Source organism: Harpia harpyja, chromosome 23 (assembly GCF_026419915.1).
Source record: "Harpia harpyja isolate bHarHar1 chromosome 23, bHarHar1 primary haplotype, whole genome shotgun sequence".
NCBI classification, from domain to species: Eukaryota; Metazoa; Chordata; class Aves; order Accipitriformes; family Accipitridae; genus Harpia; species Harpia harpyja.
The window spans coordinates 17,062,406-17,078,271 of NC_068962.1; the positions used below are offsets into that span (position 1 = coordinate 17,062,406).

A 15,866-nucleotide genomic window follows, 5' to 3' on the forward strand; every position below is an offset into this window, starting at 1 on the left:
TCAAATAAAAATAGTGTGATGGAGGTATGTTTATGGAAACATCAAATACAGAAAAGAAAGGCAATGTAAAACATACTTTGCTTTTTATAAGGCATATTTAGCATTTTATAAGGTATACTTTCCCAAGTGAGGAATGGAAAATTGCAAAGACATTGAAAGCACTCAGCCAGGCTGTGTTATTAAACCTTGGTTCAGTACAATCACTCCCAAGCACTGCTCACTGCACAGTGCATTCTGTGTGTGCCTGCAAGTAACAGAAAAAGATCTTAAGACAAGAATGATGCTCTCTTTTGGCATGAAAATCACAGGCTTTATCAGTATTGCAGATGTAAATAATTTTTCCATTCCCATCTGCGGCAACCCTGGCAGATTGCACTCGTGAGTAGCGTCATGGAATCATTTGCTGCTTTGTCTCTTGCCTTTCTGCATAAGCCCGTTACCGCTTCTTGGTGGCTTACATCAGACCAACATCTTCCACACAGGAGGTGGGTGTGCAAAAGTGCATGTGCCCATTTCCTGCAATCCCCTATCTCCCAGCCTGTGCCTAAAACCCCGTCTAACTATTCCACAGCTACACCCTGATTACTCTTAAAAAGTTCTCAACTTTTCACCCTGAATCTTCCTCACCACAGTTTAAGCCACACTACCTCTTATGTGATACTTTCTCCACAGCCGGAGAACTGCAACAGCCTTTTATAAAGTATTTGAAGACTACTATGATGTCTCTCCTTCAATCATCTCTAGGCTCAAACTATTTGCAGGAGTCAACTCTGCGGCAATGCTCTGAAATTTTCTGTTTCTCACACGGAAGTGAGGCCGTCTCTAAGAGGCATTTTAAAGAAAATTGCACTGCATGTATTAGGAGAAGGCAACACCGGATGCTTGTCCAGAACCCTAAATGCTTCTTCTGGAAGAACATCAGTGCTGTTCTTCTGCAGAGGCACGTGCGAGAAAGCAGACAGTGTAATTATTTCAAAACAGTTACTATTCAGCAATGCAAACAATGCATAAATCTCCAAATTCAGGATTAAAGCTGAAAGATCCTGCTCTGCAGCAACTAAAAATGCAAAATGACATTAGGAAAACCGTAAATAGTTCCCAGAATATAAAGTCACGTTCATAATTTTTGTATCTGCAACTGAAATGTAATATCTTAAGTCAACTCAGTAGAACTGTGCTCAAAATTATTTCATTACAGAATCATATAATTTATTTACTTCTCCCTCGAGAATCTGAATACAGCAGAGGCCACTATTTTCCAATTTTCAAAAGCACTTTTAGTCTAATCTATTATATACATTTCTAAAGTGTCTATCACTTCAGTTTCTTGGCATGCTTTAGATAATATTTGCAAGTTAAAGAATAACATATTGCGCTCCCTATCCCGTATCCCACCAAATTCGTAGCTTTTGTGGATTCCTAAATGCGAGCTACCATCTTGGGTAACTTTTGGGGAGCAATTCCACAAGTACAAAGCCTGACTGTACAAAGTGCTACGTGACGCCTGAGCAATGTTGAGCATCTTTGTGTTCTGCTGAATTAAACTGAGTTTACTTTGAAGGATAGGACACAAAACTGGGAGAAAGCCTTAACAAAATTCTACTTTGCATTAATGGTTTATAGAAGCGAGTCTCGTCCCTAGTGGGATATACGCTGATGGAGAGCGTCAGCGCCCAAAGCCTCTTTTATCAGTTATTGCTGAACGCAGCTCCGTGTCTGTAGCTGCGGACAGCCCCAGCTCGCTGGAGAACTCCTTCCGCGCAGCAGCTAGAGGTGAATCAAAGGTGAAAACCGGTAAAGGGGCTGTTTTTTCAGTCACTGGAACTTCCTTTCCAGACCTTTCAGACCTAAAATGGGCAGAGGAAATGGTGTTTTAAGACAAGCACAAGCACGGCGCTTCCTCCAGCCACCACCAACCGCGCGTGGGCCAGGCCTGGGTGGGCGACTGGCGGGACACCGAAGAGATCTTCCCCGGGGAACCCAACCCTACCCGCACCCAAAAGCTAGAGCAGGGCGGTGTCAGTACCACAGCCACCGCCGCCCTCCTCAGCCCTGCCTCCCTCCCGCTGCAGACCCTGCCGGCACAGCGGGGGCGGGAAGGGCCGGCTGGGACCGGCTGGGACCGGCTGGGACCGGTTACGGGGCGGTGCCGCGCACAGCCCCGCCCCCCCCCCGCCCCGCGCTGGGGCACGGCCGTGCCCACAGCGCCCCCTGGGGAAGCGGGCGGCCGCGATCGACGAGCTCGGCCGCTCGACGGAGGGCCCTGCTCGGCGGTGCGGAGTGCGACTGTCTCTGCCGGCAGCGGGGCGGTTGTCGCCGGTGCTGGGGGAGGAGGAGGCGGCGGCGGCGGCGGCCATGGCGGCGGAGCAGCAGTTCTACCCGCGGAGCTCCATCGAAGATGACTTCAACTATGGCAGCAACGTGGCCTCGGCCAGCGTCCATATCCGCATGGGTAGGGACTGGGGATGAGCAAGACCGCCACACGCCGCCTCCCCCGGCCTCCGCAGGCCTTGCGGAGAGGCCTTCCCCCCCCCCGGCCTCCCCTTGCTGGGCCGCCAAAGGGGGTGTCCGGCCCCAGTGCTCCCAACAGGTTCCTCTCTGCTAACCCCGTCGCCGGTGGCGTTGAGCTAAATTCAAGTTCTGCGCGATATTTTAACCTTCTGGGCAAAGGCCGCGAGTGGGGAGCCAGGGCGTTACTTAGTGCAGGTTAAACCGCGGGGGTAAGGGACATATCAGTGGTCGGCGACAGATTTTGTCATTTAAGCATACGGGGGTAGGTCTTTTTATCAGAGGCATTAAACCCATCTAGATTCAGACTTCGTTTTCCCCGGAGTGATGCATTTTGAAGCCCAGACGCGATACATGAGGTGCATAAATGCTGAAATTGGTGCCCATAACTGCAGTAGTTTAACCAGGAGGCTGAGGGATTTGAATTTCTTCCTGTGAAGTGTTAAAATACTGTCTGTTCCGCTGAACCGTTTGCATGCAACAAGGTCCTGTTGGCGGCCATGAAATATGCTCTGTTGTTAATACGCAGGTCTCAAATGCATTGAGTAGTCTTGTAGAAGGTGTCTCATCGGTAATCCTTGCTGAAGTAGTTATAGTGTTACTGGATACATCTTGGAATAAAAACACATGTGTGCTGTGAATTTTTTATTACATATTTCTGATAAACAGGAGACTGCTTCCTATAAAAATACAGTTTTTATCTTGTTTGGAAAATAAAGGGTGCCATAGGAAATATGAAAGAGGTATTGCCATTACCAAAATTGCTGATGCATTTAATAACATGGAGAGAAGGCTACGCTAGCTAGCAGGCTACTTCTAGGTTTGTTCAGTTTTTTACAAGAAAGTAGGCCCCAATCCCTTATGGTTTACAAGTATATTTAACTTTACTTGTCTTAAATTTCTTTAGGCTGTGCTTTAAAGATTGAATTGATTTTCCCTGTAAGCTTATTCTTCATTTCAGAGTATTTTGCGTAATGGACTTTGTCTCCTTCCATTCAGAACAGAGAATATCTATGTGATATATCAGTATGTCCTGAATGCACTCCACTCTTCATAGTTCTAGAATTATGAAGCCTGTTAGTTTAATTCTGGGGCTTTTTAAAAATTTTTTTCTAGCAGTCTGTATCTGTAGATATCCATTCAGTACAGTGCAAGTTGCAAATGATGATAAACGATATTTAACATGGCAAAAGGTCAATCAAATAAGTATCACTGTAAAAGTTTTTCCTTTTTAAACTTTTATGGCTGTTTCTGTCTTCCACAGAACTTCCAAGTGAATCTTTCTTCATTTAGGTCCATTAGATACCAGTAATGTGATGCAGAAGGTATACTGTTAGTAATTTTAGTGAGATTAGGTGTATGTAGTTTTTAAAATGGTCTGAAGTAAATTCCTTGCAAATGTTTTTTGTATTTCTTTTGGCATCATTGTTATTGTTTAAATAATGAAGCCTGGGAATAAGTGAAATTTTGCTGAAATACTGTGTCAACTTTTTAAGGAAAAATGACTTCTTACCTCTTTGCTCTGTGCTTTTTCACTGAATAAAGTTTCTAATGGTTCCTTATCAAATAGAAAACTTGTATCTGATTTACTGTTGAACTTTGTAAGTGTAACTCAAAAGTGATTTCATTTTTATTTTCCTTATTCTAGCTTTTCTACGCAAAGTCTACAGCATTCTTTCCATTCAAGTTCTTTTGACCACAGTCACATCTGCAATTTTTCTGTACTCTACTGGAGTGCAGGCATTCGTTCATGAAAGGTAAACACTAAAATGAAATGGAGCTGTTTATCATGTGTTAAGTATACTTTATGTAGTTTGTTGCTCTGGAACACTTCAGTATTCCTAATTGTTTTTATACCCCGTGTTTTGATTCTGTAATAGAAATTGTGTAACCTGATTAGGAAATAACTTTTCTTCTCTGACATTTATGTCCTTGATTTATTATTAAAATTTATTTCTATTATTATCATTAAAGTTTATTCTAATCAATACTTTATTAATAGCGCTTATTTTAATATTTTTGCTATGAAAACGTATACATCAGTTGCATAATGTCTCAATTATTGACATTTCTTGGTTTATGGTCTAAGTATCTACTTTTAGAATCTGTTTGGAATGCTGTTGTTTATAGGTACCTGTTCCAAAAAGCTGAATCATGTCTTACTCCTCTCCCTTCCTCCCCCATCTTCTTTTGGCTTTTTTTTCCTGAAAACTAGTCTGCTAAAATTCCTGTGGGCTTGCTTCTTTTGGCCTTTCAGATTTTCATGAGAAAAAAAACAAGTCTCAAAATCCAAACTGTGATGAACAGGCAGGGGAGAAGAACAACTGGGGAAGGGAGGAGAGCACTGAGTCCAGTTTCTCTTTTCCCCCAAGTGCACTTGCAGACTTTGCTTTTACTTTCACTTCAAAGCCCAAACAAAAAAAGGAGCATCAAACACTGTGAAAGTTTCTGTATAAGCTATAGTGTATACAACAGAGGTTGTAAAACTACAATTTTCTACTTAAATCTGATAATCTAAAATCATCCTGCTCACTTAGAACTGCTGTGATTTTGTATTTGATTTTGGACCAGTTTTTGCTTGGAGGGCTGCTTGAATGATTTAATTATAGCAGTACTTACTGGTCAGTACTGATTTTCTTTGGTGCAGTTAGCGCCCATGGTTGTTGCATTCAGGTGCTTGTATAAAAACAGTCCCCTGAATGTGAAGTTCTTAATAGGCAAAATGTTACATATACTTTAACACTGTTAGTTTAGTACAGTTGGATGTTCCTTTTCATATGGGTTCATCTCCAGGTGATGGATTCCTGGGCAGTCTAGATTCAGTATGAAAAAACTGTCTTAACTTGTGACTGTACTATTTTAAACTGATTATCTGTGGTGGTATGTTTTAGAGCAGTTTTATTGTAAAACTGGCTTTACTTTTACTTTGGATATACAGAGTAGTATCTTTATCCGGGTGATCACTTAAAAACTTGGGTTTATATAAACTGTTTTGTAGTCTTCCAGATACTTTAATTTTGATGACTTTTTTGTATGGAACTTTACAGGCCTGCCTTGCTTTTGATATCTGCATTTGGATCTTTGGCTATAATCGTGGCACTGACCCTCTACAGACATCAGCATCCTGTTAACTTATACCTGCTTTTTGGATTTGTAAGTATTTATATAAATTCAATTTTAATAGTCCCTAGAATGTCTTTCATTGTGATAACTCCTTGAAGCAAACTAGTGGTGGGTAATTTGTCTTTCTTGTATTCTTTGAAAGATACCCTACATACTTAGGAAGGTCTGAGTTATTTTTTTGGAGATTCTGTACGCAGATTGTTCCTAGATAGCCTCTACGTTGGGTTTCTTCCAGCATCTTTTTAGGAAGAGTGTTAGAACTTGGTATCAGGTTGAGCAAGCTTTTTGTGTGTGTGTGTGTATAAATATATGTATCTGCTCTCATTGTTCTGTTGGTGTCAGTGATTTTTCTATGGAACTGCTCGGTAGGAAAGGAGGAGGCATTTCTGTTACCTTATTTGTTTAGTGGACCACCTGCAGCAGAGACCTAAATGCAACCAGCCGTATGTGTTTATTTCTTTAATTATTGTTGTCTTGATGCTAAATTCTGAGCATGTTTCCAACGCAAGCAGGTCAGTCAGAGCTGTCCTCAAATTTCAGTTTCCTGCCTGACGCTGCAAATTTGTAGGTATGGGCTAACTGTTGCTCTTGGATATTTTGGATTATGTAGCATATCAGTCTTCTGAAAAGAAGTCACAGTAGCACAATTAGAATTTGATGCTTTAGGAGTTGCCTAAATTGTATTTGTGATACAACAGGAAGACAGCTTTGCTGTGTAAGTAAATAGACATTTAAATGGTAACACAGTTACATGCTTCCTGACTTCTGAACTCTTGCAGGAGAGTAAAATGTTTAAAAACTTTCAACAAGAGCAGCTGTAACAAGGAGTGATGTAATAGTTTGGCCAAATGTGGTGTGGGAGTTTGTGGTATGACAGTTTTACATTGTGTAGGAATAGAAGGATTTAAATCTGTATGTGATAAATTGATTTAAACAGAATATGGGTTAAGTGTTCTGTTATTTCTGACCTCTTGGTTCATGACATAGAGACTTTTCTCATGTTTTATTGTAATGAAACTTAATTTGAAATTATCTTTTAGAAAAACTCAGGGTCCATACTGGCCTTCAGCCCAGATATCAATAGCGTGTTTGATTTTAAGTTAGATGTTTCAAAACAAGGATGAGTGGGAAAAGGAAGTTGGTGCAGTCACTTAGCTGTTGAACAAGATATGAAGATGATATTAATTTTATAGTCCCTTGAATAATTTGGAAGAAGTGTGAAAAGAATGCTGTGTGCTTTGAGTAGAAAACCTAAATGGCATTTTCTATAGAGGCTCTCTCTCATTCATTTTCAGCTTATGTTGTATTCTTTTTATGTAACACAACAACTTCCAGCACAGTAAGACAGTATGATTGCCATTTTCTTGTTGAAAACTAAACATGTTTTCATATACAAAGATTTAAGAAGAGAGCTAATGTAACGCATGCTGGAATTATGTAGCAGAATGGGACTCATTGCATGGGAAGTCTCTGTGTAAGTGTTTTGTGGGTTTTTTTTCTTTTATCCTTGTAATTTTTTGTTTTTACTTCTTGTAGACCCTACTGGAAGCACTGACAGTTGCCATTACAGGTAAATGGTAGCCATCCTATTATCTGATTCTATAAAGAAACTGGAAGAGGAATCCGATGTGTTGTACTAATTGCCATCTGAGATTCCTAGGTGTGACTAAAATGATAATAAATGCCTTGTTTGAAAATTTTAATGGGAGTGATAGGAGTTTAGCAAAAAATAGGGAATCAAGGGAGAAAACTGGATTCTGATCCAGAACTGAAGCTGTACAAACCTGAAGTGAGAAATGAGTTGTGCCATATGTTCTTCCAGTACAGCTTGCAATGTTCTTTCCTATAAGGCAGCTCTCAGCAGAGCTGATCTGCACGTGAAATATCCTTATCTTCCCCCCCAGTTTCCTCCAAGAGAATTTTTGTTTGGAGAGTTCTGTACTTCGCTGTCAGGGTTGAGATGGGGCGGTGTGCGGACAAGTCATGGCATGACCTTGCACTATAGCTTCCAGCATAAGATGAAACCTCTTCATTGTGGCTTATGATCTCCTGCAAAAAAGAAGGCATTTGGCGAAAAGAAAGATTAAGGAGGAAGGAGGGAAGAAGAAGGTTCCATTCATTTCCCTTCTCTTTCCCCTCCTATTCCCTAATCAGAACTTTGAGACTTCACAAGGACTGATTTTTTTTCCTTGTTTCAGTATCATGAAAATTTCAGACAGCTTTTTCCTTAAGATCTCACATATCTATGCTTAAAATACTTATTTTCTTTGTTTTGTTTTGTTTTTTATTGTGAGTGGGGAAGATCTGTTATTTCCATTTAAGAAGCTACAGCTATAAGGTAACTGTCAAACTTAGCTAGTGCAAGGGTCCGTGAGTCCTATGATGATGATTTTGATGTGCAAAGACAAGTTCAGGCATAATTTGCTTTTATTGTTCACAGTTAAGATTTTTTTTTTTCTGTCTGTGAAAGTTTAAACTTCTGTTTCCTCAAAAGATAACTTAGCAAATACATACTGTAGTGTTCTTTAAATGATAGTTTACTTTTTCTGCTTGTAGTGAGTTTCTATGATGTGTCCATCGTGTTGCAAGCCTTTATTCTTACTACTGCTGTATTTCTTGGACTGACCGCATATACCTTGCAGTCAAAAAGAGACTTCAGCAAATTTGGAGCAGGGTATGTTGTCATATTGATGATTTTTTTAAATTTTTTTTTGTTGTTAAGATAGTTCTTCCTTTTTTAAAGCAAGCTTTGCAGGTATAATAAGGAATTCAAGTCAATAGAACCTGCTTCAAGGGAATGGCGAGGGTGTTATTTATATTAAATTACTAATTTTATGCAGTTCTGCTTTCTTAGTAAGGAATTCTTTTCTGTGATTATTATTCTTAAAACTGTAGTATTACACTAGAATACTACTTTACCTGGATTTTTCACTGAGATGGAAGGCAGCTGCTTCAAGTATTTTTAAAAAAGTAAAGTTAGGACATAACTTTTGACAGCGCTATAAAACTGAGTTTTGCTGCTGATACCAATGAACAGTTGGCATCTAAGAATTATGGACATTAACTTACCAAATATATTGTGAAGAGGTTTTATAAGAAGGGAAGAGATTTTAAGTGAAATCTAAATGAAAAGATACTGTTGCTCACAGCTTAATTTCTTTTTTTTTTTTCAGCCTCTTCGCTTGTTTGTGGATTTTAATCTTCTCGGGTTTCTTGAGGGTAAGATACCTTGTGTTCAGGGTTAAAAAATATTCTTTAACATAAATCTTTTACTAACTTCTGGTATAAGAAAAAGGTTTTGGACGGTCCAATATAGCTTAGTGAAAGGAAATTCCTAACCAGATCCATTACAGTTGTAGATCATGCTGGTGATCTTTTAACCATTCATTTCCAATTCAGATTTTTGTTGGATGGTGTTCTTGCTAATGTAAAAGTGGTATTTGCGTTGATTGACAAAATTTGTCAGTTGCGATCAACTGCTTGACTGAGAGAATGGGAAGGAGACTGGGGTTTTAATTGTATTTTGTTTTTCTAATTTTTCTGTTAATATTCTGGAGACGAGAGCTTCCTTTCTCTTAAGTGGAGGCACTTTTACTCAGTTAAGGAGATTGAGTGACTGGGGACTGTATGAAATAAGAACATTGAAATGTCATCCTAATATTGTAATTGTCTGTACATAACAGTAAAAAGACAGTGTGTATTCTTGTTTTAAGTGTGGCATATCATTATGGAGAGATTTTAATATTACAAAGAAAATGAAATTTACAAAATTTTTTTTCATGTTTCATTTGCCTCCAGCTGTTTTTCTATAGTGAGACGATGGAGTTGGTGTTTGCTGCTGCTGGAGCTCTTCTGTTCTGTGGATTTATTATTTATGACACGCATTTGCTCATGCACAAATTATCCCCTGAAGAATATATATTGGCTGCAATCAATCTCTACTTGGACATCATCAATCTGTTCTTACACCTGCTGCGTTTACTGGAGGCATTTAATAAAAAATAGTCAAAAGCGGTGTTGTTTGACTATCGCGTATATAAAGTTAAGCGTTTGAATGATCTGCAGACTATGTAGTTCTGTCTTCTGGAGACTGAATCTTTATTACTTTTTCATTCCATGAATACTGATCCCTTCTTGGGGGAAAAAAAAAAAAAAGGCTTTTTTATGTAGCTAAGGTTCTTCTCTAGAATATATATTTTATGTAGTTAACATGCTGTCATCATTTCAGTCACTTTTTTTAATCAGTTAATTTCCACTTGACATAATTCATGATTAAAATGTTTGCCAACTTCTGATTGCTCCAGAGTGAGCCTCTCTCTCTGCTATTCTGTAGCTGCTGGAAATGTTTCCTTTGGGATTGTAAGTGTGTGTACCGCATAAGGGTAGCCTGAGCTGATCATTGTGCGATGTTTTACTGAGCTGAATTTTTTTTCTAGTTTTTGTTTGGCAAAATGGAATGCTGTCTCTAACAGGGATGCTCTGTTCTTGTGGAGGGCTGTCAGATTGTTATGTAAACCGGGAGGGCGTTAAAACAATTAAAGGGAGTGTTCTTTATTTACGTATTATTTATTGCCTATCTTTCAGTGTTTCGAAAAATCATTCGGAAATGGATTCTGGCGTTTTACCAGCTGGCGTATATTAAGGTGAATTGTGTCTGTCAATAAACACGGGAAAACCTTTCGTCTGTTCTTGCAGCTGAGACTGGAGAACTCCAGGGCGCCGAGAACGGACGCTGCGGACCCTCGCTGGACAGGCGAGCGCTTGCTGACCGGGAGAGGCACCGCCACAGTGGCTGCTTTCCCAGCTGTTGAAACCCTGGAAGGGCAGAGAGGGTAGAAAACAAACCAAAAAAAGAGACTTTGGAAAGGCTTGCTTTCTTCGCGTTCGGTGTCGAAGTGGAAAGTTGTTGCCGCTCGCTCGTCCCGTCAGTGAGAGGTTAGCAAAGCGGCAGCGCGGGACTGGGGCAAAATAAAAGCTCTCTTTTTGTTTTCCCCTTGTGGTGAAATCCGTGTCTATTTTTCCATCCGCCCCCCCCCCCGTGTCATTTCACACCCCCCTGCAGCCCCAGGGCGCAAGCTCCTGCCCGCCGCGCCTGCGCCCTCGCTCGGAAAGTTACGGTAGAACCTGCGGGCGGGGCGGGGCCTGGCCTGTCAGCGTGCGCATGCGCGGAGAGCGGACGCAGCCTAGCGCAAGGGCGGGCGGCGGGCCTCGTGCGCGGCTGGGGTGAGCTGGGGCGGGGGAGAGGGCGGGAGCCCCCCCCCCCCTCGTCCGCGCGCTGCCCGGGCGTTGTGAGGGCGGCGGCCGAGCTGAGGGCGCCCGCCCCGGCTTCCCCCTCACCGTCTGCCTCTTGCCTCCCCTCAGGACATGGCGAAGAGCCTGAGGAGCAAGTGGAGGAGGAAGATGCGGGCGGAGAAGAGGAAGAAGAACGCGCCCAAGGAGCTGGAGAGGCTGAAGAAGATCCTGGGAACCAAGGCGGACGTCGTCATGGAGGAGGTCAAGGAGGTGGCGACCGTGCTGCCCGCCGAGAAGGTCCTCCAGCCGGGGGGTGAGTCGGGCTCGCTCGGCGCTGGGCGGCGCTGGAGGGACGGGGAGGGCCCGGCCGGCAGGGCCGACCAGGCCCCGCGGGAGGCCCGGGTGCCCGCCCCGGGTTGCCTGAGGCCTGCCCTGCCCTGCGTGCCCGGCCCTCTTGTCCTCCCCCCGCCCCCGGTCACGTTTCTAGCGTGTTTTTTTAACTGTACCGGGGTTTTTTTTCCTGTTGCGATCACCCCGGCGCAGGGACGTCCTGCGGTATTCCTTATTAGCGTTCCTGAGGCTTTCACCGTCGTGATCGGACGCAGCGTTGTTCCAGGTCGAGAATAGTGATTTGGAAAACCAAATCTTTATCTTTTAAAGCCAAAAGGTGCTATTAAATCACTGAATCTGGTCATCTCACAACATTACCTTCTGTATTGCATCCGCTCCCTTGTGGAACGAGCTTATTGACTTAAAGTATGTAGTATCTTGTAGAGAGGCACCTCTTTGTGAAGACAGGTGAGCGAGGATTCATCGCTTAGCAGTTTTTCCAATCATAGCGTTTTATTTGCGGCTAAACAGGAGATAGGATATAATTTCCCTCCTAGTTTAAGGAGGATGCAAAATATATAAAAGTTGGACCTAAATCTAAAGTAATTTTATAGAGATTTTATCAAGAAGACAGTGATTTTTTTTTTCCTTTTTAAACATACTGTCTCAAGGTAGGGGCAGTAGGGACCCTGGTTTTATGTGCTAGTTAATGCTGCACTGCACATGGTACAGGATTGGGTGGTGTTACCTGGGTACATATAATGCCATCTTCCTCTCTATTCCTTGAATAGGATGTAATCTGTAAAGGAAGTAACCCAGAAAATGCAAATAAAGGTTTTAAATAGCTACATATTGGACAGGAGTCAGAAAGACACCTTCGCTTTCCAAAACTGCAGTCTAAGCTAAATCATAGTCCTTTTTTCTTTTCCAATGTATGCCAGTTAAGCTGTTACGGTATTGCTGATGTAAGCTTTTTATGTGGCATGCAGAAGTCTCTTGAGACACCACAGTGGGGTTATAGAATAATGCTAGTAATCACTGTCAGTCGCACAGCGGGTTTTGTCAGTGTTTCAGAAATTAGGAAAGACAGGGAAGTGTTGTGAAGTTGAATAGCAGAGCCTGTAAACTATATTGAAAATGGAATGCAATATAAAAATACTTGCCCAATTAAGGGAAGCTTGGAGTATAATTTGTAATTTTATCCGTGGTTCTGATTTGTCCCATAAACCAGATGTAAAAGTTGTTCTTTATGGGATTGTTAGGATTGAATTTCCAGAATGTTTTGGGACATTGGCAGCCTTCTGATATTGATGCTGAAGCTGGAGGAAACATCATTGTCTTAAATCTAGTTTCTGAAGGAAATGCCTGGCTATCTGTCGTTCTTGCACCCCCTTCCAACTCTGCTGGCAACTTTTCTACAAGTGGCCAGTTTCACTCAGCCTTTGTAGAGAGATGGCAGCTTCAGAAATACCTAAGTATGTATATATATTTCACAAAACAACTACAAGTTTTGCAAAAATAACGGTGTCTTCTTTGAGAGGACTGTTCAACACTAACTGTTTGTGGACACAAGGGAGTTCACATTGCAAAATGTTATGTGGGACTGAAGTAGCTGAAGGCTTCATCCAGAATATGCGCTTTCCATAGACAGGTGAATAATTTTCCAGCCTAAGAAAATATATAGGTCTGTTAGGGATATTTTCCTGTGGTACTTTAAGGTATTTTTCACAGAACACTGTGAATTTTTTTTCTTCCTAGTTTTTTTTGTTAAGAAAAAAAATAATGGAAGGTCTGGCTAGCCTTTGGTCAAAAATGGTTTTGTAGCTGTTTTTAAAACTTTGTGGGCGCGCACATTATTTTTCAAGGTAATCATATCCATTGAGTCTGGTTCAATTGCCTACTTTTATAGATTTTTTTTTTTCCCCCTTGGTCCTTTTCTCTTTGTCTTTAACCCCTTTGATAGGTTTTCTTTATGTCCTTGGACCACTTCTGTTCAGTGGATTTCTTCCTGTTACTGATTCCTACAGCATCCTTGAGATTGCAAAGTATGACAAAAACATTGTGCTGTGTAAACAACTGGTATTTTTTGTCCAGGAGTGTTTCTTCGTTTAGTTAATAGTGCAGCTGACGTTTATTGTGGTTGTGCTTTTCTGCAGTCAAAATTCATGTAACAGATTAACCTCAATCATATGATAGGACAGGAATCGGAGAAGCTTACGCAGAGTTGGTTTTCTTGGGGTGTTGGGTTTTTTTTGTGTGGTGGTGTTGGAGGCCCTCTCTCCTCCTGTGGCATTTAGAAAACAATGCTGTTAAGAAGGCCTCATCTTGTGTTTCTCTGATGTCTCAGGAGGCTTCTGGAGCTGGGACTTTTTTTGCTGCCTGTCCCGTGCTGGCTCAGCCTTTGGTTGTGCCAGCAGGCAGTAGGCCCCTGTGCTGATTCTCTGCTGACTGCCAGTATTTGTATCCCAACTTCAGGGCTCCCTAAGCACATCTCTGTGGTGCAGATCGCTGTAGACTATTGGCATGCTTCAACTATTGAAGCAGCACGTTGGCTTTTTTACTCATGAACTTTGTCTCTCAACAGCAGACAGGCACAACAGAAAAAAGTCTTTTTTCCTCTCTGTAAAAGCTTGTGATAAAGCTTTTAGAGGTGCACATGGATGGTTTGGAAACAAGGTTGAAATTAAATAGCAAGTACCATTCAAATCTATACTTAACAAGGTGTTCCCCTTGTAGCCTTGTTGTCTCCCCGAGGCATGAGGTTCATGTGGTGTTAGCTAGCTGGGGACGCCGGTTTTGGGAGTGACCCATGTCACAGGCAGTCTTCCTGATCCTAGAGATTAATCTTCTATTTCTGTCTCTAAATATGTTAGACTTGACCTTGTGCTTGCTTTTTGAAGCAAATGTAGCATCAGTGGCTCATGCTTTGTACAGTCATTGTATTTCATCTTTTCTCTTTATTCTTCTCTTTACCTGTCTTCATCTTCCACTCAATTTAATTTAATTTTTTAGAACAGATCTTAAACATCACATCATAAAAAGTGTTTAATTGTGCGTATGTTTCAGTAAGCCTATGGCTTCCTGTATGGTTGCAGCATTTGATGGAGACCACACACAATGTTTTTAGACACAGTATTGGAACAGATGGCAGACTAAAGAATAAGGTGCTTTGCCCAGACATGGGCCTTTAGGGAAAATTCTGTGTATTTACTATCAGCTGTTGAAGTTCCTGGGTTGCAGTTGTATTGGTTTGGAAAGCGCTTTCTGTGTGTAAAGCCTTCAGCTCTCTACATACAAATACTTCTGTGTGTAAGGATATTTTTGTATCGTTTTTGCGAATCTAGTAATAAAATAGCTTCTATGAAGCTGATTCATGTATTTTACTCACTATAAATACCTTTCTTTTTCAGATGACTGCAAAATGGACATAGATAATAAACGAAACAAAAAAACTCTTCTAGACCAGCATGGACAGTACCCAATATGGATGAATTCCAGGCAGAGAAAGAAGCTGAAGGCACAGCGTGTTAAGGGAAAAAAAAAATCAAAATTGGCCAAAGGCCTAGTCTGGTAGAATCAGAATTTTGTAAGATGGTTAATATTTTAGTCACAAAATAAATATCCCAAATAAGTACATCATATTTTTGTGTTTGGCCACCAAGTATAATTTGTTGCATCGTGTGAACTTTTGAAAGGACTGTTAGGCCAGCAAATGATGAAAGCAGTATCAATTTGATGTCTGCCGAACTTTAAAAAAAAAAAAAAAATTACAAAAAACAAGCTGAGTGCCTTTGAATAGACTAAGTGTCTGTGGTTATCTGTTTTCTTGAGGGGGGAGGGTCGTCATTTTTTATATTGTGAGTGCTGAAAATGCTAAAGGAAATCCTAAAAATAATGAAACTGTAAATGTTTTTTGTACTGTGGTCTTTGTCAATGTAACTCATCTTTTACTAAATTTAACCAAAGGATTCTGTAAACTCACCATATCCTTTAAATTCTTCTGTAAAATTACTTTTGCTGTGCTGATTTGTGTGGCTTTTAACATCTGGTAATTAACGAAAACAGGCTTTTAAAGTGTAACTTAAAAGAGATTATACACTGAAATCAACACCAAGGCTTCATGAAACTTCTGTAAGTAAAAAGGCAAAGCGTCAGTCTGACTTCAGTTCACAAAGAGAAAGTTGTTGGAACAAAGAGGTATTTCACTGCTGTCTGTAACTGAAATAGTGTAGGAACTAAATAACTGAAAGTAAAACTGATTCTTTTATTATTAATACGAGAGAATGAAAGTGCACAGATTGGAAATAAGATAGTTTTATTTAAGACATTTTCCAAGATTTAGTAAAGTAAATGAGAATTTACTTTTCCATATGTATTTTCAGTAGCCTTTTATTCCTCTTAAAATGGTACTCATCTATCATGCTTTACAATGTGGGCATAGGATAAAATATTGCACGATTGCATAACAGATGCCATTTATATGTGATTAGCTACAGTTGGTTGCATATTACTCGGCAGTAACATGTGATGACAGATGCAAGAATTAGTTGCCCTGAAAGCTTGTGTTTTTAAAATGTCTCTCATTTCAAGGATGGAAATAATTACAGTACCAGTCCTGCAGTATGTTGCCTGTTGGTACCGTTCATTGATACAGAGTATAACCTTTGTCCAGC

General features: G+C 40.9%; 2 protein-coding genes across 3 annotated transcripts; both read left to right on the top strand.

Annotated features, from left to right (window-relative positions):
* Nucleotides 1-2,250: 2,250 nt before the first annotated feature.
* On the top strand, nucleotides 2,251-10,185 carry TMBIM4 (transmembrane BAX inhibitor motif containing 4). The gene is made up of 7 exons (XM_052774408.1): nucleotides 2,251-2,452; nucleotides 4,157-4,265; nucleotides 5,556-5,661; nucleotides 7,168-7,201; nucleotides 8,188-8,305; nucleotides 8,805-8,850; nucleotides 9,430-10,185. Exons 1-7 carry the CDS (start codon nucleotides 2,356-2,358, stop codon nucleotides 9,634-9,636), a joined length of 717 nt encoding a protein of 238 aa, XP_052630368.1. The 5' UTR covers nucleotides 2,251-2,355; the 3' UTR covers nucleotides 9,637-10,185.
* On the top strand, nucleotides 10,150-15,564 carry LLPH (LLP homolog, long-term synaptic facilitation factor). 2 transcript variants are annotated; one of them, XM_052774410.1, is made up of 3 exons: nucleotides 10,150-10,384; nucleotides 10,993-11,176; nucleotides 14,604-15,564. In XM_052774410.1, the coding sequence occupies exons 2-3, from the start codon at nucleotides 10,996-10,998 to the stop codon at nucleotides 14,765-14,767; spliced, it is 345 nt and encodes a 114-aa protein (XP_052630370.1). In that variant the 5' UTR covers nucleotides 10,150-10,384; nucleotides 10,993-10,995; the 3' UTR covers nucleotides 14,768-15,564. The 2 variants fall into 2 exon arrangements, with proteins under 2 accessions (XP_052630370.1, XP_052630369.1); XM_052774409.1 differs by lacking the exon at nucleotides 10,150-10,384 and adding an exon at nucleotides 10,733-10,854.
* The last annotated feature ends 302 nt before the right edge of the window (nucleotides 15,565-15,866 follow it).